This window comes from Apodemus sylvaticus, chromosome 18 (genome assembly GCF_947179515.1).
Source record: "Apodemus sylvaticus chromosome 18, mApoSyl1.1, whole genome shotgun sequence".
Lineage (NCBI taxonomy): Eukaryota > Metazoa > Chordata > Mammalia > Rodentia > Muridae > Apodemus > Apodemus sylvaticus.
Window position 1 is genome coordinate 416612 of NC_067489.1, and position 21649 is coordinate 438260.

Sequence of the window (21649 nt, forward strand, 5' to 3'; positions counted from 1 at the left end):
ACTAAACATAAATTATCATAGACTTTAAAATACATCATTTCCTAAACAATACAATGAAACAATTATTTACACAACATTTACATCATGTTAAATATTTTAGTAAGATAATATTGATATGAAGTATATATGAGATTAATACAAACACTTTGCCTTTTTATTACAGAGGCTTAAGTTTCTGTGAATTTGGAATCAAGGAATATCTTGTGACCAATCTGACCATAGATACAGAAAACCGACTCATGTATACACGCACGCACACACACACACACACACACACACATTTTTGGATCTTTGTCACATTAAAGAATGGATCACTCGTCCCTTTATACAAAAAACAATAATTTCAATTTGAATTTAACTTTTGAATTAGTTTTTTTGAATTTGTTTATCTACTGATTATTCCACCAAAAGAAATAATTTCAGTTTTAGTTTAATGAATGTTATTCTGGAAGCTTTCTTTTGTTTCTTGTCTACTTCTCATCTGGTTGAAATCCCTTGTTTGTCTCTTGAATTGATGGCCTGGGGTCCATTTCATTGTCTGTTTTCTCTAGAAACTCAGTATCATTTTTTCCACAGCATTTCTTGTATGTGACATAAACTGCAAAAAACAATACATGGGGAAGTTTCAGAATGGTACCTTGAAAACTTATTTTGAACAGTGAGTACAATGTACAGCTCAGAAAGCAGTTTGCATTTCTACAGACTGGAGTAATCGTGAGAAACCAACTCTCTTTGTTGTTGTTGCTGTTGTTGTTCTATGATTACTGGTACGGCAGCAATGACTGTACTCAAAAAGTGTGGGTGGAGAACTTCAGAGGATATTTGTGCAGTACATTTCCTTAACAGTAAGGAAAAAATTATTTTGTGGTTATTCCACTCCAGTTAATGTAGTAGTCTTCAACTAAATATACTGTATACCCAATTTCCAAGGCCTTGGTTTGATCATTCCTCGTGGAGAGACTTGGATCAGAATTGTATGCCTGGTCTTTAGTCCTCACCTATTCCTACCTGTTTTGATCAAACTTTATCTCTCCTGTGGTGCAAGTTGTTCTCAACATGTTTTGTCTTTCTTTGTGTCCATTTAAACCTGTGTGAACTTATATGTGTATATGTTGTATTCAGGTAATGTGTGAATTCAGATTCATTTTTGTATATGTGTGTAATTTGTAGAGGGCAGGGGTCATCTTTGGATGTTGCTCATCAAGAGTTATGTATCTTGCTTGTTGAAAAAGGTGTCAGAAGCCATCTAGAAAAGACTAAGATATGTAAATGAGTTTTAAAGAGATGGCCCACCATTTTGAATGACCTATGATGGGTGAGCTCTGAGATGCAAGGTCACCAGAGACTTTATCCCAGGATTGCTTCTCGCTGCTGATCTGCCTTTTCTGTTGCTATTACATAACCTAATGATTCCTGGGCCTTATTAGCCCACTCTATTGGGCAGATTTCCTGCAGATCAACATATCAATTAACTCTCATTTCATAATAGATGATTTAATGATTTTATAATTCCTGATAATGATTTTTATAGAACTCTTAAACCAATACAAGCAATCCCAAATCCCCTGTAGAATAAAGCTGTAACTAGAGCCCTGTAAACCTTCATGTGTCATGGGCTAATTGTACTAGGATATTAAGAAAGCAGTGTTGAAACAAGTTTGTGATCAAGGAAAAGTATTCATTATAGGTCAGATCCCATGATGAAGCCATAGTATGTGCTATGATAAAGCAAGGCCATGCAAAATTGTTACTTTAAACTTACAGCTTATAGAATGAAATACTCCTTTGAACTTGCTTTTGTGTAACATTTTGTCTATGAGGTAATTTTATAAAGAACTTTTGTCTAAGAAGGTATAAGAAGGCCAGAGAGAAGAAATAAAGCATGGCTTTTGGGACTCTGCCCCACGCACAAAATATGTATCTGTAGCATTTGAGGCTCATCTGAATCCACCAACAGTATATATGTATATGTCTGTCTGTCTATATGTATGTATTTATATACATATGTAGTTATATGTGTATGCATATAAGTTTGCATCTGCATTTGTAAAATTGATGAGTCAGGTGATCATGTTTGACCAGTATGTATGTGTGTGTGTGTTTGTATGTAAGTGTGCATGCCTGACTTTTTTGTCTTTCTCTGTGAAATTGCCAAAAGTCATCAGCTCTTGGCTCCAGAAAAGTAAGACTTATATTGCCAGAAGATGGCTTCTAAACTCCAGATCAGTGAGAGAAAGTTACAAAGCCAGGGATCATCAGTCTTTGGCTTTCATCCAACGCTGTGTCCCACATCAGTACCTGACCCCTGCCAGGGATGTCCCCTGGAAGATAACTTTTCCACTACTCTGAATCTCACTGGTTAGGCTAGGCTGGCTGACCAGAAAGCTCAAGCCTACTTATCTGCATATCCTCAAAGCCAGACCACTAATGGATCCATGTGATGGTGTCTGAAAAATAACACTGAGATATGAGTGTGGTGGGTACCTGTAGGCACATGGATACATACTAGAACTGGGGAGAAAAATAAAGCAAAGATAAGAGAAAACATCTTTGGTCAATTCACAACTTAATCTTCACAGTGATTTTGCCATGCACCTCTACTTTATATTTCCTATTAAAATGTCATGAAACATTAAAAGAAAGTTTCTTTCTTTGTTTTAAATAAGACTTTAAAAATTATGGTTAAGTAACATTAAGCTTTGGATAGTCAAATGTAAGGAAAATTTCAGTTTGGTTAAGGCCAGTTGGTATGGACCAAATGAGGATGAAATTATGCTATAACAATAAAATTAAAAACTGAGCTATCTATCTTTTCTTATAGGTCTTCAGCTATATGGACTTTAAAATTGATATGCATTAACTTAAACATACACCTGACATGATTTTACATGATAAACATGGTTTGCCACTTTCTGATAAATACCCTATTTACAAATCATATCAAGACAAGTCTTTGGAGGAAACATCACTAAAACCTGGGGTCCTTGGAAGCATTTAAAAAGGTTCACAAGGAAATGTTCCTGAGATGTTAATAAATCTTATTACTGAGGAAAAGAAAGTCAACAAAGATAATCCATCTGCTTTGCTTTTCTCTTTAAAAAGCCCCACTAAGACCTATATAAAATTGTAGTCTTTTCATCATCATATGTGTGAGGTCATGGTAAGTAACTTCAGTGAATACATTTTCTTTCGATTTGAACAATTTACTGCCCAAAATGGAGAATCTTAAATCTGCTTTTATCAAATCCGGTATTTATCCAAAAAGAACATCATCATAGAATTTGATTAGCATTATTTCTTACTTCCTAATATTATTGCTGCAAAGACGAGCTGGAAAACAGTATAGATGAGTGGGAAGGTGAACACAAGGTTGAGATCCTCAGGGGAGAAGGAGAGCTGTACAATGGTGGAACATAGCTGAGTGTTCTGCATTCCGGTTTCCAAGGCAACTGTTCGGCACCTGGGAGTAAGATGTATATGTCTTATCTGTTATTTGTCTTATTGTGATATAACCCAAAAGGATGGTATAATAAGGTGCACAAATTGTGATTTTTGTCTTCCCTCCCTGTCCCTCCCTCCTCCCATCCCTTCCTCTGTCCCTTCCTTCAGCCCTTCTTTCCTTTCCTCCTTCCCTACCTTATTTCCTTTCTTCTCTTTACTCCTTCACTCTCCTTTCTCTCTCTCTACTTTTCTGCTTCCCTTTTTTCTTTTTTCTGTTCTTTCCTTCCTTCCTTCCTTCCTTCCTTCCTTCCTTCCTTCCTTCCTTCCTTCCTTCCTTCCTTCCTTCCTTCCATCCTTCCTTCCTCTCTCTCTCTCTCTCTCTCTCTCTCTCTCTCTTTCTTTCTCTCTCTATCCCTCCTCTCCCCCTCTCTCTTTCTCTCTCTCTATCGTTTCAAGATATGTTTCACCAAGTTAGATTCTTCTAACTTGAGGCAATCCTCATGCTTCAGTTTCCCTGCTGTGGAGATTACAAGCATGTACCTAAATTTTATCTCTGCTTTAACATACATATTTGGTGTATGTACTTTAACATATAACCTTACATTGAATAAGTACATTAATATATAAAAACTATTATATAGTATTTTAATTTTAATGTTGAGCATGCATGTGGGTATATTCATGCATGTGAAGGTACACATAGTAACCAGAGACTTGGGTGCCCCTGAAATTGGAGTTACAGGGGGTTGTGATGCTAGGATGTAAACTCAGTTTCTTTGGAATAGCAGTACATGTTCTTAATTACTTAGCCTTTTCACCATTCCCAATATATTTATAACATGAGAAGTAGATTCATTTATAACAACATTTCATAGGTTGCAAAGGAGGTTCATTTCACCCTTTTCAAATTATTTCCTTAGTAAAAGTATACAAGAGAGATCAAGGCTCAGAAAATATTGAACTATAATGTTTTTCATAGACATTTATTTTAAAATAAATTTTGTTATAATTGAGCATTAATTAAAAATATGCAAGATAAAAATTAATGTTCTTAATCTTCAATAAAGAGAACTAAGATAAAGTAAATGTGTAGTCCAAACTCCTTCAGTGAGTGAAAGGCAGGGGTAGAATGAAGTATGAGTCTGCCTGGCTCAAGCCCAACACTTGTGCCTGAAACTGTTCATGTGTGCTCACCGATTTCTCAACTGCATACTCCTACTTGTTTCTTTACCTGATTTCCTGACTATCTCTCAACTTAGATGGATCATCTAAAAACATAAATGTTTTTAGATAAATGACAAGAATATTTTAGTGTTTGTCACCTTTAGGGAATGAGTTTACTTGGAGATGGTTGGAGGAATATATATATATATATATATATATATATTGCAAGACTAAATTGACTATTTGAATGAAACTTATTCTGCTTATTAAACCAGAGTATGAGCAAAGAAAATAGCTTTACTTCATGGAATAAGGACTAATGAAGAAGAATATTATGGAGTTGAGGACAAAAGCAGCCAGTACTTTTTATAGATTTGCATAATGTTTGAACAAATCATGCTATTTAAATGATGTAATTAGTGATTGAAGATAAAAGCTTTTGAACTTGGCACCAATAGTTTCTGCTTGTATGGGTTGAGTATGTCTCTCACCAAATTTCAAATATTGCCAACCTGTATCTGACCCTTGGTATCTAAGAAAGTGACCTTATGTATAAACAGGGCTACTGTAGATGTAATTAGTTAAGATGATGTTATTAGGGTGGCCTGTAATTTAATATGACTCATGTACTTATTAAAAAGGGGGTAATTTGAACTCAGAATGCATTCACAGAAGTAATAAAAAATGAGACACAAGAAGAAGATGGTCATTAAAACCTATTTATTGGAAGTGAAAGACTTCAAATAAATCCTGCTCCACAGACCTCAGAAATCAGCTACATGATGCCTTAATGATTTATTACTTGTGAAATAGTAAGAATGTGCCTTTTTGTTGCTAAAATGATTCACCTTAGGGTAGTTTTTCTTATTTTATAATTAAATATTTTATATGAATGGATATTTTGTCTGCAGATATACTTATGTACCACATGTATGCCTGGTGTCTGTAGAGGTCAGAAGATAGTGTTGAGTATCCCAGCACTGAAATTACAGGTGATTATGAGCAGTCCTAAAGGTTTGAGTCCTCAAAATAGCAGCCTGTCCTCTTAATTGCTGAGCTATTTCTCTATGCCCCATGGTTGTTTTGTAATGAAACCACAGAAAAATATTGCAAAAGCTGTTATAAATGAAATGTTTATATCATTATAATGTTCAAACTCATTTATCTAAACCTCATACCTGTACCAAGGTTGACCAGCTAGTCTAGCCAGGAAGAAACCCAGGCTGTAGCCAGCTATAGGATATACCGTTCCTATAATCCACAGTTTGGGTTCAATGATCCAGGCACTTTGGTACAATATTCCTCCAACCACAGCTATGAGTACAATGAGAATTGCACCTGCAATGGATCCAATCTGGAAGAAAAGGCACAAGTAAACACACTTGTTTCAAGGTAAGTCCAGAGATGCTTGTTATGGCTGATGTTTGGGATGTCTGTAATTTTTGGGAAATGAAAAATAGAGCTTTCTGTATCCTTTAGCTTCACAGTAAGAGAAGAGCTTCTTCTGTGTTTTAGAGACTAAGAAAACATCAGAACAAAGTATTCATGCTTAATTGGCCCAAGGAAGATTTCTGAACTTTTAAAAGATCATGCACTCCTGTATTAAAAAGAAGAAAAATCTATTCTAGGAAGAGCCTAGAAGACTTATATTTTTTCCCCAGTCAGATTTCTTTCTATTTTAAGTCCTTTAGTAAGTCATGAACCTTTTTCAATTTTGATTTATTATCACTTGTTATTGGGGATAAGATCCATCCTCAGTCATATTTTATGCTTTTGTCATAAAATATGGAAAAGGTTTTCATAAAAGTCCAGTAAGATTAAAAATAAGCTGTTCTCTTTACTTTTCCTTTTAAAAGGATTTAATTTTGCTATGTGTATGTCAATGTGTACATAATTTTGCTATGTATATGTCCACAGAGAGCCTTGGATCCCCTGGTGCTAAAGTTACTGGTGGATTTGATCAGCCTGATGTTGGTGCTCTGCAAGAGGAGTGCACACTCTTAATGTCTGAGTTATCCTTTTTTTTTTTAATTAAACTTATAATCATCTGCAGATGAGGACTTTGTTTTTCCCTATAAAACAAGAAATACCAACTACCTTATCCCTCCACATCCTACAAACTAATATCTGCCAGTTTTTGAGCACTGAGTTCTGTGTTATTCTAGTTATAAAAAATATGCTATACATTCTATAAAAAGCTGCCTAGATATATTTTATATCATAAACTCAACCAATATAACAACAACAAGATCATTTGAGAATAGCTTAAAATTAAAGAGTCACAATTGATTTTGTGATATATAGACTGAATGGAAATTTGTCCCTCAAAAAGGGCATTCTATAGGATAAGACTTTATGACTGACAATGGCAAGTCCTCCAAAAGGTAGTTTGAGAATAGCAAAGCTGAGGAGATGAAAACACCATTTTATTCCAGTTCTGACTACAGAGCACTGAACTGTATATTCTGTTCTATGCAAAGAATACTTACTTTAAGTATAATCTTCGCTTTTTGGGGCCACTTGTGATTTACAAACATTCCAATGGAAACGGGAATAACAAGGGCAACCAGAGAAATGCCTAACAAAGATGAAAACAACATTAACACATGGAAAAGAAAATGTAAGTAGCTTGAAAAAGCTTAGCAGTGTTTCTGTCTTCTTGAATACTGAAAACAGAATGTAGAATTATGTGCATATAGATACACACAAATGCATGCACACACTCACACACAAATTCACACATCCACATATATCTATACACAGCCCTCTCCATTCCAGTTAATAATAGGTAGAAAATGATGATATAATTTGCCTAAATCTAGGGATGATTATTTCCTAATATTAATAACCTATTTCCATTCTATTTGTCAAAAATTTTGCTTCTTTAGTCTATCAGGTCTTCTTTTCTGACAATTTAGTCAGAAAAAGTACCTTCCCAAACTTTGTGTGTGTGTGTGTGTGTGTGTGTGTGTGTGTATGTTCTTAAGGTGTAGATAGATTATATTTTGCAGTAGCCTGTTGCTTCATGGTGATAGAAATAAATCTTTATAAATTTTAAAATAGAATATATAAAAACATTTTTAAAATAGAAGAATATATAAAAAATTATTTAATGGCTGAGAAGCACCGTAAGAAATGCTCAACATCATTAGTTATTAGGGAAATGCAAATCAAAACAACCCTGAGATTTCACCTCACACCAGTCAGAATGGCTAAGGTTAAAAACTCAGGAGACAACAGGTGTTTGTGAGGATGTGGAGAAACAAGAACGCTCCTCCACTGCTGGTGGGATTGTAAAATGGTACAACCACTTTGGAAGTCAGTCTGGCAGTTCCTCAGAAAACTAGACATGACACTTCCTGAGGACCCTGCTATACCTCTCCTGGCATATACCCAAAGGATTCCCTGGCATGCAATAAAGACACATGCTCCATTATGTTCATAGCAGCTTTATTTATAATAGTCAGAAGCTGGAAAGAACCCAGATGTCCCTCAATGGAGGAATGGATACAGAAAATGTAGTATATTTACACAATGGAATACTACTCAGCAATTAAAAACAATGAATTCATGAAATTTTTAGGCAAATGGTTTGATTTGGAAAATATCATCCTAAGTGAGGTAACCCAATCACAAAAGAATACACATGGAATGCAATCTCTGATAAGTGGATATTAATTATCCCAGAAGCTCTGAATAACCAAGGCACAATTAGCATAACAAATGACTCCCGTGAAGAAGTAAGGAGAGGGTCTTCATCCTGGAAAGGCTTGATCTAGCATTGGAGGGGAGTATCAGGAGAAAGAAAAAGGAGAGAGGTGTTTGGAGAATAGGTGGAGAGAAGGTTTATGGGACTTATGGGGAGGGTGGAACTGGGAAGGGGAAATCATTTTTGGAATGTAAACAAAGAATATAGAAAATAAAAAAAATAAAAAAGAATTTTGAAGGCTAACAAACTCTAGTTAAAATTCATTTCAGTTATTCAAATTTATAACAGAGTTGTCAGAAAATAAGATGAAAAACATAGCCTAAATTTTCTGTGAGATAATATATCTGGCAACCTCTCACGTAATTATAATTCTTTGTAGCTCAGTGTTCACCCAACAAGATAAAAGAGTCATACTTCAACTTCACCATGGGAGATTTACTGCCTTTCCTGTGACATACATTATTTAATACTTGTTTGCCCAGTAGTCCCTATTCTTAACAGACCATTGTAGACTTCCGACTTCTCTTGAACAGTTTCTTTTTCAAATACTCTTTTAAACAAGTGTGAAAAAGTGAAACCAAATGGTAAAATTTTGAGAATAGTATTATATAGCTTAATCCAGGTCTGGCCAGCAGACTATAGATTGAAAGCATGTACATATTAAGGTTATGATTATAAAAACATATTTTTCATAGCATCTTAGCTTTCCTGTCAGTGTATTGACAATTACTATTGCTTGCTCAGAATTAAAATAATAACTAAGAGAAAGATAGAAAATAGAGAAAAAGAAAGAAATGAGGAACAGTAAGATAGATAAAAGCTACTCCTACTCAGGAGAAAAGGAAGACCTATGGAAAAGGGTATTAGAACTAGTAGTCAGGTCTTCTACAAAGTTCCTTTGGTTATTTCTGTATCCACCATTTTGAAGAGATTTTATTTCTTGGATATGTAGACCACAGTATAAATTCTATTAAGTTTCTAGGCTTTGAATTAAAATTATGTTGATATAATCAATTGACTCCTTTTAGAATTCTCCCATCTTGGAGGAGTGTCTGGTGACAGTGCAGCATGAAGAGAACTTTGGAATCCTCCTGGCAGAAGCATTTACTCTCTGGGCCAGGTAGAGCCAATTAAGGTTTCAGTGATTTCAAAGACCAATTTGGTTTTTCTTCACACCCAGCAGTATGGGCCCTGGCCATGAGGGGAAGGTACTGGAAGCTTAGTCTCCAGATACTGTGGAGCTAGGTTTCTCCTCTCCAGATTTCTTGATTTAATGACTTTTTATACTCTCTGTGTAAGATGCCTGTCTGTACATATCCAAAAGGAAATGTTTACACATATCAAAACCATCATGTGCTCTTTATTTAAGACTACACAGTGGTAATAGGAAGAATGAAAGGCAAGGAGAGGAGGAAGGATGAGAAGATAATGTGGACTGAAAGCTGTAGCTTCCTTAAATTTCTGTACAAAACAACGGGATGGAATGATGCCTGCATCACCATGCTGTGGTGATATGTTTAGTAATGTTGACATCAGGCACTCACTCCCTGACACAGTACAGTTCAGTGGCTCAGGCTCCATTGGGATTGATTTTCAGCCACATGTCAGCATCTTTAAGGTTCAGCAGCACTTTTAGAGTTGGAGAGGCACACTGAGCAATATAAACTGTCAGAAGCATAGTGCCTGTAGAATAGGCTGGTGAGCTTGCCAGTATCTATTCACAGCTCGCCAATAATCTTCAGCAAATTAAATTATTACCCCCAAGCCTCAACAACCTCATTTATAAATAATGACAACATCTCATGAGGCTTTCAGCTCATTTTTATATTCATTAAAATATTAAAAATAAACAGGAAAATGGTCAGCGTAGAGAACAGCCTAGGAAGACAATGGGAACAAATAATTTTTGTGTTCAAAACTCTGTTTTTCTGTTTGTTTGTTTTTTTAAATATCTTCTGTGTTTCTATTTTTTTGGGGGGGGGTTGGGATTTTGGTTTTTTCAAGACAGGGTCTCTCTGTGTAGCCCTGGCTGTCCTGGAACTCACTCTGTAGACTAGGTTGGCCTCGAACTCAGAAATCCACCTGCTTCTGCCTCACAGAGTGCTGGGATTACAGGTGTACACCACTGCTGCCCAGCCATGTTTCTATTCTTGATTTCTTTTGACCACTTATGAGGTCATTCCACATGGATTTGCAATCCATTTCTTATTTTCTTCTTTCAAAATTTATTTTACTTACTGGCCACTATGACATACACCATGATTCACAGAATTCAGGAGGCAGAGAGAGGCAGAAATCTGTAAGTTTGAGAACAGCTTGGTTTACATAGCAAGTTCCAGGACAGCAAGGTATTGTGATACCTTGTTGCAAAACAAAGAAAACAAAATCCAACTCAATGTTTATTTGTCTTAAAATATAAAGTATAAGTTATCCAAATAGTAGTTCAGATTTGTTAATATTCCCATGGGACATTTTTCAGAAGGGACTGAATATCAAAAAAAGAAAAAAAGAATAAGCCTTAAATTATTCGTTTTAGTACTAAATAGTGTCCAGTGAAAATTGCTTAATCAGCTCTGAGATGCCTACAGTTCCGTTTAGTGTTTAAACAGATGGGATTATTTCACTCTAAGGAAGGTTTTCAGTTAGGGAAGAGTTTGAGATCCAAGCAGGAGCATACACACTTGGACATGGGTGTCACTTTAAACCCTGTTATTTGGGAATTCTTCATGGGCCAATAGGAGGATCTTATACATACAAAATTCCATATTGAAATCAAGGGGAATCCAAACTTAATGCACATAATAGAGGTAGGAGAGAGCAGAAACTCTGAAAAACTGAACTACAGATGTCTACCTCACAAAATTTATTTCCACTTGTCTCTAGAATGAACTATATTTAATCATTGAAATAATCTTTCTTTGATATGGAAGATCTTTCTTTTAGACTAGTTTCTTACTCGTACAGGAATTTCTTTTCTAAATATCGTTGAGAGTTTCTGTTTGACCTTGGATATGTGTTTCTTTCTGTTAATAGTAAACCCAAGCCTTTCTGAGACAGCTTAGGGAAGAATGCTTTGCAATGTCAGCTTAAAAGCAACTCTCATGCATTGTTCCTGATGACTGGTACTAGGTATTATATTCTCCATAATTCATTTCTGTCAGTGTATTTCTGAGAGCATTGCACATGCTGGTAGTTCTTTCAGCCTGTCCCTAACCCCATCTCCGAATTATACTAGTTGTTTCATCTTTTATCATTTCTTTTCTTCAACAGAAAAGAAGCTTCTTTAAAATGGGAAAGAAAGCATATTGGAGTCGAAATGAGTAGAGGTAGAGTCACAACTAGCAAATTTGACTCCCAGGACATGAAAATAGGAGGATACCATTAAATTGACTTTGTGATACTGTTTGAAAAGAATGTAAGGATAAAAATGGAGAAGAGCCTGAGGAAAAATGGTCCAGTGACAGGTCCAAAGTGGGATCAAGTTCATGAGGAGGCCCCAAGGCCTGACACTATTACTGAGGCTATGGAGTGCTCACAAAAAGGGAACTATTATAGTTGCCTCCTGAAAGACTCAACAAGAAGCTGAAAGAGTCAGATGCAAATATTTACACCAAACCAATGGACAGAAGCAGCTGACCCCTGTGGTTGAATTAGGGAAGATCTGGAAGAAGCCAAGGAGGAGAGTGATCCTGTAGGAGGACCAGCAATTAACCTGGAACCCAGAGATTTTCAGACGCTGGACCACCAATCAGGTAGCATACACCAGTTGATATGCTGGCCCCAACACATATACAGCAGAGGACTGACAGATCTGGGCTCAGTCAGAGAAGATGCACTTAACACTCAAGAGACTTGGGGCCCCAGCGAGTGGAGAGGTTTTTGGGGTAGGGGTGGGAGACTGGGGACATCCTTGTGGAGACAGGGACAGGGAGAAGAAGTATGGGATGTGGGGCAGTCAGAGGGTGGACCAGGACAGGGATATAATCTAGAGTGTAAAAAAGATTAAATAAAAATTTTAAGATATTAAAAAATTTAAGCTAAAAGAAAGAAAATAGGATAGTACCATTAAATTGACTCTTATATCAAGATATGGCTCACAGTTAAGGATAGAGAACAATACATTTTATACATTTTGCCACTCATAACTATTTACTATTCTGAAGTCTTGTTATGAATGTGTGTGTATGTATGTATGTATGTATGTATGTATGTATGTATGTATTTCTTTAATTTGGATGTGTGGTATAAAGACTTTTTTCCATAAACTCACCAGAGGAAAAATGGTGGCTCATACCTGCCAGCAGCCTAATTCTCCTCAAGGCAGACAGCTAGGCAAAAGCTGCATTTCTAAAACTGTTTCTTTCCCATGTTAACTTGAACTGAGACAAATTTAGTTTTTCTTTGTGGAGTCAAGTTTTGGAATTTACATTCTACCAATACTCTTACAAACTCCAGGATAAATTCATAAAGAAATTATATGTTGGAAAATATCTAATATAAAATTTGCCCTAATTCTAGTGGAAATGATACTTAGATGAGAGCATGGAGCCTAACCTGGGATCCTAGCAGGAACTAAGTAGATAACTTGAGGGTTATAAGAAGTATCCTGCAGAGGAATTACTTACCAATGCTATCATAGGGAATCACAATCGTTCCTGAGTCAACCCACATCTTGGTATAGATGAACAGGCAAAGGGGCATCATTCCAAGGGCAAGCAGTGTGGAGCAAGTGGTCATGCTAACACTGAAATGAAACAAACAACTTGAGGCGTTTACCTGTGTCTTCTAGGGGATAAGCTCTTTCATTTTTAAGTTCTATAAGAGTCAGAATCAACTAGCACATCATTCTGAGAGTCATGGTAGGCACTCACTAATAAGTGGATATTAACCTAGAAAACTAGAATACCCAAAACATAATCCACACATCAAAGGAGGTACAAGAAGAAAGGAGGAGTGGCCCCTTGTTCTGGAAAGACTCAGTGAAGCAGTATTCGGCAAAACCAGAACGGGGAAGTGGGAAGGGGTGGGTGGGAGGACAGGGGGAGAGAAGGGGGCTTACGGGACTTTCGGGGAGTGGGGGGCTAGAAAAGGGGAAATCATTTGAAATGTAAATAAAAAATATATCGAATAATAAAAAAAAAGAAAAAAAAGAAAAAAAAAAGAAATATACATTGGTTATGTTTCTAAAGTGCCTGACTTTGGGCAGGGTTACCAGAACTTGGTGTTGTCTCGTGTAGTCTCTACCATCCTTTACTCAGTATTTGTTCTGAAAGAGAGAGGGTAGCCAATGATGCTTAAAATAATTATTGAATAAGGTATTGGATATCTGGGCTTGTGAACTATTGTATGTGATTGTATTCATTTAAGCATAACTTCTCATTATACTAGGTTGTCTTGGAATAGAAATTACATTGGCTTAGTAACCATGACAATAAAATAGGCAGAAGAGTATGATGCTAACTAGTCTATGGTAATGATAATGGAAGTGGTGATCATTTTCCTATAGAAAGGATGTGGGGAGAGTTATAGAATCCCATCCAGAATTCCAGTGTGAAACTCATTTCCTCTTGCCCCATCCCCGTATACTAGTGATATTGGGAACTGCTGCAGTACACAGGAAGCAGAAGGTTGATTACAGGTGGGACTCTGACCATAATAGTGTAGACTTTGTGGTGATGCATGTTTTGGTGTTATTGACACTTTTAGCAGTAGCTTCTTCCATGTAAGTAAGTTAAATAAACTCATGGTTCATAAGTGAATTTTGGTAAAATCCTTTTCTTTGTCTCTTATCAGGGAAACAAGGTGATTTTTCACATTTTCCCTGGGAAAGTTAGTTTGAATCGACAATCAAAGAACAGCAAACACTTTGTTTACTATGGGTGCTTGATTAAGTATGAAGATTTTAGCATTTTATCTGCAAGAATCTCTTAAATTAAATTAAGCTATTTTCAGCACTATGAGAATGGAAAAGAGGTTTTGAGCACTGGGTCTTCCTGGACTTCTTCAAAAGGTTCTGAAAACAAGGGTACATTCTCTGCTTGTAAAATTGAGGGGCTTAATACCTGTGTTCTGAAGGCATACATTGAATTGGGAGAATTTTATGTCCCTTAGTTTGTGGGTATGGGCAATGCATTGGACTTTTCTTTGTCACTGTTACCTCACATACTACAAAGAATTAAATAGCCATTTGGTGGAGTTTGGTTAATAGAACAATGTCAAGAGGAAATTCAGTTGTATTTACAGTATTTGTCTCCTCCACAACATATAAGTATGCCATGGTAATGAAAGTAGATGAAGATAAATGATTTAATCTCAATGAATCTGTTAATAAATTTGCATAATTTGTGCAGCATTGGAAACAAAGTGTATCAGGGGGTCTTAACTTCTTTAGAAATCTTTTTATATGAGTAAATTTAAAATGGGCATAAAAGATTCCAATTAAAATGTTTGTGTTAATAGAGCTAAAATACAATGAAAGTAAACCAATACAAAGGGATGTGTTTAAAACACTTTCTGAAGGCAGGGAGACTAATATCATGTTTCTACCTACATATAAAACAATGTCTGCCAGTCTGTCTGTCTGTCTGTCTGTCTGTCTCAGTCCCCGTTTGTAGGTCTGTCTGTCATCTTTCTTTCTCTCTCTCTCTCTCTCTCTCTCTCTCTCTCTCTCTTTCTTCTTTCTTTCTTTCTTTCTTTCTTTCTTCTTTCTTTCTTTCTTTCTTTCTTTCTTTCTTTCTTTCTATCATCTATTTATCATCTATCTATCTATCTATCTATCTATCTATCTATCATCTATCTATCTATCATCTATCTATCTATCATCTATCTGTATTAGACCTGATGTAGCCAATTCTCTCTTGAACTTACCAGAAGGAAATATATATATAATATTAAGCCTATTAACTTTCTATGATGTCTGGGGTATGTGTGCTCATAAAGCTGTGTATCTCCCAAGGATTTATGCAGCCAATGGTTGGTTGATGACAGGAAACATTTTCCAGTAGCTAGTCTGTGCTCCTGGAAGTAGCATTTCACTGATGTTCCTATAACTAACCCCAGTTAAACTTATAGGTTTCTTTAACTAGATTTTCATGAAATCATCTTTGCTTGTGTTGTTGGTGTCCTATATGTGGTATTTGTTTATTCACATCTCCTCTGAAAAATGTTGCACTATGATATATAACAATCTAAGAGCAGCAGGGCACTAAGCACTAGGGTAAAACTGGGGGAAGACATTGGGAAGTGAATCTTAATGAAAGTGCAATGAAAATATATGAACTTGGATGTCATAATGAAATGTGCTGCTTTACATGCTAATAAAATGAAAGTGTTTCTCACAAGTATAATTTTTGTCAGAGATTAATTTAATAATGGCAAATAAAATTATCCATTCATTACTAGCAGTTCATCCTGTTTGTAACTAAACCCTGGAATTTGCAAATCTGCTCCATCAGTTTCCTTCTTTCATTGTTCTGACATTCTTTATTTTAACCTACTCCACAATAATCCCCCCCCCCCTTTTTTTGCTGGGCATCTAGTATATCCTCATAGTGAGGAGGGTTTTCAGGGTATCAGGACTCCTTATCAGCTCATAGTGAAGTGAAGGAGGCCAAACTACAAGAACAAATATTAGAAATCTCTTGCTTCATAAAAGTTTGAATGAGAATTATTGTCCAACTTAAGAAATTGTGATACTTAGTTTTATGTGAGAAATTTCTCAGTAAAATTTTATGGGAGAGAAAAGATAGAAGTTGGGAAATGATGTGTTTAGATGTGGTAAAACTCTTGTAAATAAGATGTTGAGGAATAAATGAAAGGAGACAAGTTGATGTTATCTGATCTAACTACAAGAACAAACAAAAATTATGTTGAAATTGTCCACTAAGATAACAATAACTTAATGGAATAAAAACATTTTATGTGAAAAATTTAAGAACATTAGGTGTAGAAAATATAAATACTTCTGAGAGATCACATTGGAATGATAATATCTAATGAATTTGAAAATTAAAATATAATTTGGCTTTAATTCTTCTTAGGGTCATCTATTAACTGTTAGGGAAATCTTTTATGTATTTGGGGGAAAGAAGTTCATAAGTGAAAATCTGGTATATATTGAAGAATTGAGTGTAATCAAGAATAAGGAAATATAAAGACTGCAATCACATCAAAAGCAAAACTCTACTTTTGAAACATCAGTAGAAGTGTGTTTTTATAGACTCTTTCTTTCACTCTTTAGACTAGGCAAGTGATAGATATAATATGATCAGAGATCAAGAGTTAAGAGCAGTACAGTAGATATTGTCTGTCTGGAACCCAAATTTGACGCTGATAGTCACCAGCCCGATGATGTTGTCAGAGGTTATAAATCTTAATTTTTCTCTTTTGTCAATGGAGAGGACCCTAAGATTCTTTGGAAAGTTAAATACACCAATGTTCTTTAAGAACTTAGCCTTATATTTAATGGCTTGCAATGTCTAAAGAACAGTAGCTAGTACAAATAAATTTCAAGTGGAGATGGAGCAGGCAATGTTCTAAGAATATAGAATTAGAAGTATAAATTGTAGATAATGCTGCATCTATAGAAATTATTCTGAGACTTAAGTTGTCCAATATTCATTCAGAAGAATGAAGTTTTAGAGGTTGCCTAGGGGCTGACACTGTACTTTCTTTAAAGAAATGTTTAAAGATGTTTTCTTAACATGAAGTATGTAATATCTTTTAAAAATATTTCCTTCCTTCCTTCTTTCCTTCCTTCCTTCCTCCCTCTCTCCCTCCCTCTCCCTCTCTCTTTCTGTGTTTGTATTTGCACATGTATTTGTATTTGTTTATGAGAGTGTGTTTATGGATTCCCACAGAGACCAAAAGAGGCCATTCTATGCTATGGAACCGGAGTTACAGTTTTGATTCACCTCATATGGGTGCTGGGAGTGAAACTTAGGTAATTTGCAAAAGCAGCAAGTACTCGTATCTCCTAAGACATCTCTCTAACCACTAATGTTACCTTGCATTATAACATGATCACCTCTTAATTACAGAGGTCCATTTTAATCTCTGTATAGAGCATATTTGCTACTATATTACAGAATGATTTTACCTTAGCATAAGTGATATAGGGGAATTAATATGGTACCATATTCAACTGATTTCATGTTTAGCAATAATGTATGATTTTCAGGTACAGGTTGTACTGTTACAAGGCTATATTGTTTAAAACTTACAAATATTAATCTGCTTAGTGTAAGTCAAAGCCTCAGGGTCATTTTCTGGAGTCTGGTAGTTGTGAGTTCCTGGAACTCTCATTCTCTGTGCATGTGTAGGTCAATGGTATAGAAGCCTAAAAAGTCCTGATTACTATATTGTGGTTCACAGATTAACTAAATGTCAATTGCACTTACTATTTATTCTGTGTTCTTTCACAGGGCTTTCCTTTAAGAATAGTAATATCTGTTGCTAGGCAGTAATTATATGTTCTTATGCAAAAATGAGTAAGGCATGTTCTTTGTTTTCTAAAGCATAAGAAAAAGAGCCCCAATTGGGAGTTGGTGGCTGTTTCCCAGCTGCTCCCTAGGAACCCAGGGACTAACAGAGCTGATGGCAGGTTGTCCAGCATTTAATTAACAGTAGCTGTAAACAGATGCAGGGACCAAGAGCCAAATATCAGGCAGAGCTTAAAAAGTCTTGTGAAAGAGTGAAAGAGTGAGGGATAGAACTAAGGGAGCCAGAAGGGTCAAGGACACCATAAGAATACCTACAGAGTATTATTATTGGGGCTCACAGAGACTGAACTACCAACCAAAGAACATACAAGGCTGGACCTAGGCCTCCATGTACATACATAGCAAAAGTGCAGCTTAAGCTTAATGTGGGTCCCAAACAATTGGAATAGGGTCCGTCCCAAACGCTGTTGCCTGTATGTGGGATCAATTGTTCTAGCTGACTGCCTTGTCTGGCCTCAGTGGGATAGGATGCATCTAGCCTTACAGAGACTTGCAGTGGGCCAGCCTGGGGGATATCCAGTAGTGGCCCACATGCTCATGAGAAGAGGAGGAGGGATGGGGGAAGGAGTGTGGGACTGGGATGGGTGACTGAGAGCAGGGCAGTAATTGGGATGTAAAGTGATTCAGTAAAAACAAAACAAAACAACAACAACAACAACAACAAAATCCCTCAAACTCCCGATTTAGTTCCAAGCAATGTTTCTTGCTTCTATTAGTCACCAGTCCTCTCTCCAACCCAGTGATATTTAAAATTAGCACAAGTTGTATTGGACAAACATTACAGCTAGATTACTCCGTTGAAAAAGAAATTATTATCTCCTTATTTTATAGAGAAGTAAGCATAATTAAAAATACTGAAGACTTTTTCCTTTTAATGTCACCAGATTTAAAATGAATTGATTAATTCTTCATTAGATTTTTAACCAAGAAGTATTTGTTCAAAGAACAGGCTTTTTGGTGGAGCAGAGTTTAACATTTGATGAGAAGTTTGAGCTTGTATTTGCACTAAGACCGACTTATCATCACACAGAAAGTTTATCCTTATTCCATTGCATCAAGACTTTCTCAGTTGTAGTTTGTGGATTGGGGAAGAATTATTTAATGAAAATCTTTAAATCTTTTCCCACAGGTAATACAACTTCTTGTTAACTGAGTTAGAATTCAAAGTGCAAGCATAGTAATAAAGACTAAGAAAGACGAATACTGAGTCTTCCTCTTAGAGGCTGATCTCTTGATAGAGAACTATTAGGGCAGAGCAGGGAGGGAATAGAGAAGATGATAGAATGTATGTAATGTGAAAGCAGGACAGGGAGTGGACCAGCAGGAGGGAGAAAGGGAAACTAGATGGTAGTGAGAGATGATTAGGAACAAAGCACAATACATTCATCCAAATGTCACACAGAAGCCTACTACTTTGTGTGCTAACTAAAATATTACAAATAAAAAATTAAAATCTAAATTACTGTTTGGTTTAGGATGAAAACTAAAAAAATTACACAGGTACAAAATAAAAGTCAATTCTAACAGCAAAGCAGCTGTCTCAAAAGGCACATGGATACACTTACTCTTCCCACTTAACTCCTTAGACATTTAGTCAGTGCAGCAGATCAAATGAATGTTGAAAAAGATACAGATTTTTCTAATCTTAATCCCAGCATGCTGCAGCAGTTACAGATTCTTATATCTTACCTGAGGTCCATGTCGCCATCTATCCAATAGGCCAGAATATTGGAGCCAGTTCCTCCAGGGCAACAACCCATAATTAATACCACCACAGCCTGTACAGGAAGGACGCCAGAGGCCACAGACAGGATAAAGCCTGTGAGAGGCATGATTCCAAACTGACAGAGGAAGCCCACGCAGATGCCCCATGGCCGCTTTATGTGTCCTAGGAACTTGTGGATTTCCACATTGCACCCCATAGAAAACATCACCATGGCTAGTAGGGTGGTGAGCACAGTGCTCATCACTGTATTGAGAACTGCATTGAAGTCGCTCTCACGTACTAGGCAGGAATCACCTGTGCAGATAGTTGCATTTGGGGAACAGACGGAGGAGTTATCCATCACTGCTTGTGCTGTGCAAATGGCCAAGTCCACAGAAGCACCAGTCCCCTGGTTCTGTCTCTACTGCCAGCTGAGTAATGCTTACTTTCAACACGCCAAACTTTTAAACCCTTTCTAAACATGTGGTACTTGGTGTCTCTTTCAAAAGCCACGTTAGAGAAGCAATAAAAAACAATAAATGCTAGTATGTCAGTTTCGAGAGGCTGCATTACAACATAGCACAAATAATGAATCATAAAAAGTCCAGAAAAACTACTGGCCAAGACAGAAAGTTATAATTAATCATTTATTGGCATGATAATGAACTGTGCTACACAGAAATAGCCATGTTAATGTTTAATTCCAGGAAAGTTTGCTGAGAATAATTTTAGTTAAACTCTGAATTGTGTAGAACATTCTAAGAGTTGAAGTGTAGGAAAGTGTATTATTTCCTCCCCCCACTTTAAGTAGGGAGGAATAAAACTTTGAAATTTGTATTAAAAACAAAAATCAATAACCCTGTGCCAAACTACATTGCAAATTGACAACAGACTGAAGAAGTTTTCAGCTTTCTTACAATAGCTCCCAAGTGGTCATTCTTTCTTAAATGAACTATGGTGTCCAGAAAACATATATATGTTTCAGAGACTTCTAGGGCTTAAAAGAAAACTTAGGGAAGGGTGGCTAAGCCTTGAAGTACAGAGTGTTTTTCTGCTGTAGTCTGTCATATGGAGCCACCCTCAATTACTTACACATGAATTATACATATATTGACATGGCAACAAAGTGTTTTATAGTTATTTACAGTTATTTAGAGGCATGAACTCTAGATTAGGTCAAAGTGACAGTATATCTCCTTGTGTTTAGAGTCAGGAATTAAAATTTGTGTGTGTGTGTGTGTGAGTGTGTGTGTGTGTGTGTGTGTGTGAGTGTGTATAAAATGTAAAGTATTATAAGGGGTTGTTGGAAATAAGTAGTTATTTTTATGATTGATGCACAGAACACTGTGGTTAGGTATGTAGGGAAGGCACAAAAATAGGCAGAAGACAAATGGTCCAGTTCTAAGGTGTTTAAACCCAACATTAGAGTAGGCTGGGTTCTAGCTTATGCCTGTAGACTCAGGAGTCTGAAGATGATGAAGTATGAGTATGTGAAGTTCAAGACCACCATGGACTAGAGAATGAGATTCTGTCTCCATCTCTCCCAGAAAGACAAATACACTAATACAAACAATTTAGAACAGTTTCTTAGAACTTAATATGCTCAAGATACTCAGGGGGCCTTTTTAAAACGTAGGTTCTGACTCTGGGCTCAACTTTGTTTTTCTATGGAGCTCACAGTTGAAGGTCATGATGCTGAACAGGGCACCCCTTTAGACTGGGTAGGGCTTTGATTGTTTCACTAGTTGTATCACAATAGTGAAGTCTGACTGCTCACACTCAGAAGCTACCTGTGAAGAACAACTCTGCACAGGAAGAATGGCCTTCTGTCACCACTTGATCACCAGGCAGAAGAAAACCAGGTCCTATTAGTCAGTGGGATTGGGAATACTGTCCTTTTTTTTTTTTTTTTTTTTAAATCACTGGTCATGATGCTGCTAGAATACTGTCCTTTTAATCTATGACTGAGTTAATGTCAATATCAGGGCCTTTTCCTTAACTGATAACTGATTATAACTTCTGTCCTAGGAAAGTCCTTTTAAGCTGTTAGGTTGCTTTGCTTGTGCTTTCTTCTGTTGGTGGTTTATAATTGGCCCTGCCAAATCTAGCTTCAGATTGCCCAGATTGGAG

The 21649-nt window shown here is 36.4% G+C and overlaps 1 protein-coding gene across 1 annotated transcript; it reads right to left on the reverse strand.

Moving 5' to 3' along the window:
- Positions 1-470: 470 nt before the first annotated feature.
- On the reverse strand, positions 471-19880 carry Slc10a2 (solute carrier family 10 member 2). Its single transcript, XM_052162789.1, has 6 exons — positions 19504-19880; positions 12940-13058; positions 7095-7183; positions 5784-5959; positions 3303-3460; positions 471-598 (listed from the first exon to the last, which is right to left on the reverse strand). The coding sequence occupies exons 1-6, from the start codon at positions 19878-19880 to the stop codon at positions 471-473; spliced, it is 1047 nt and encodes a 348-aa protein (XP_052018749.1).
- Positions 19881-21649: the final 1769 nt, after the last annotated feature.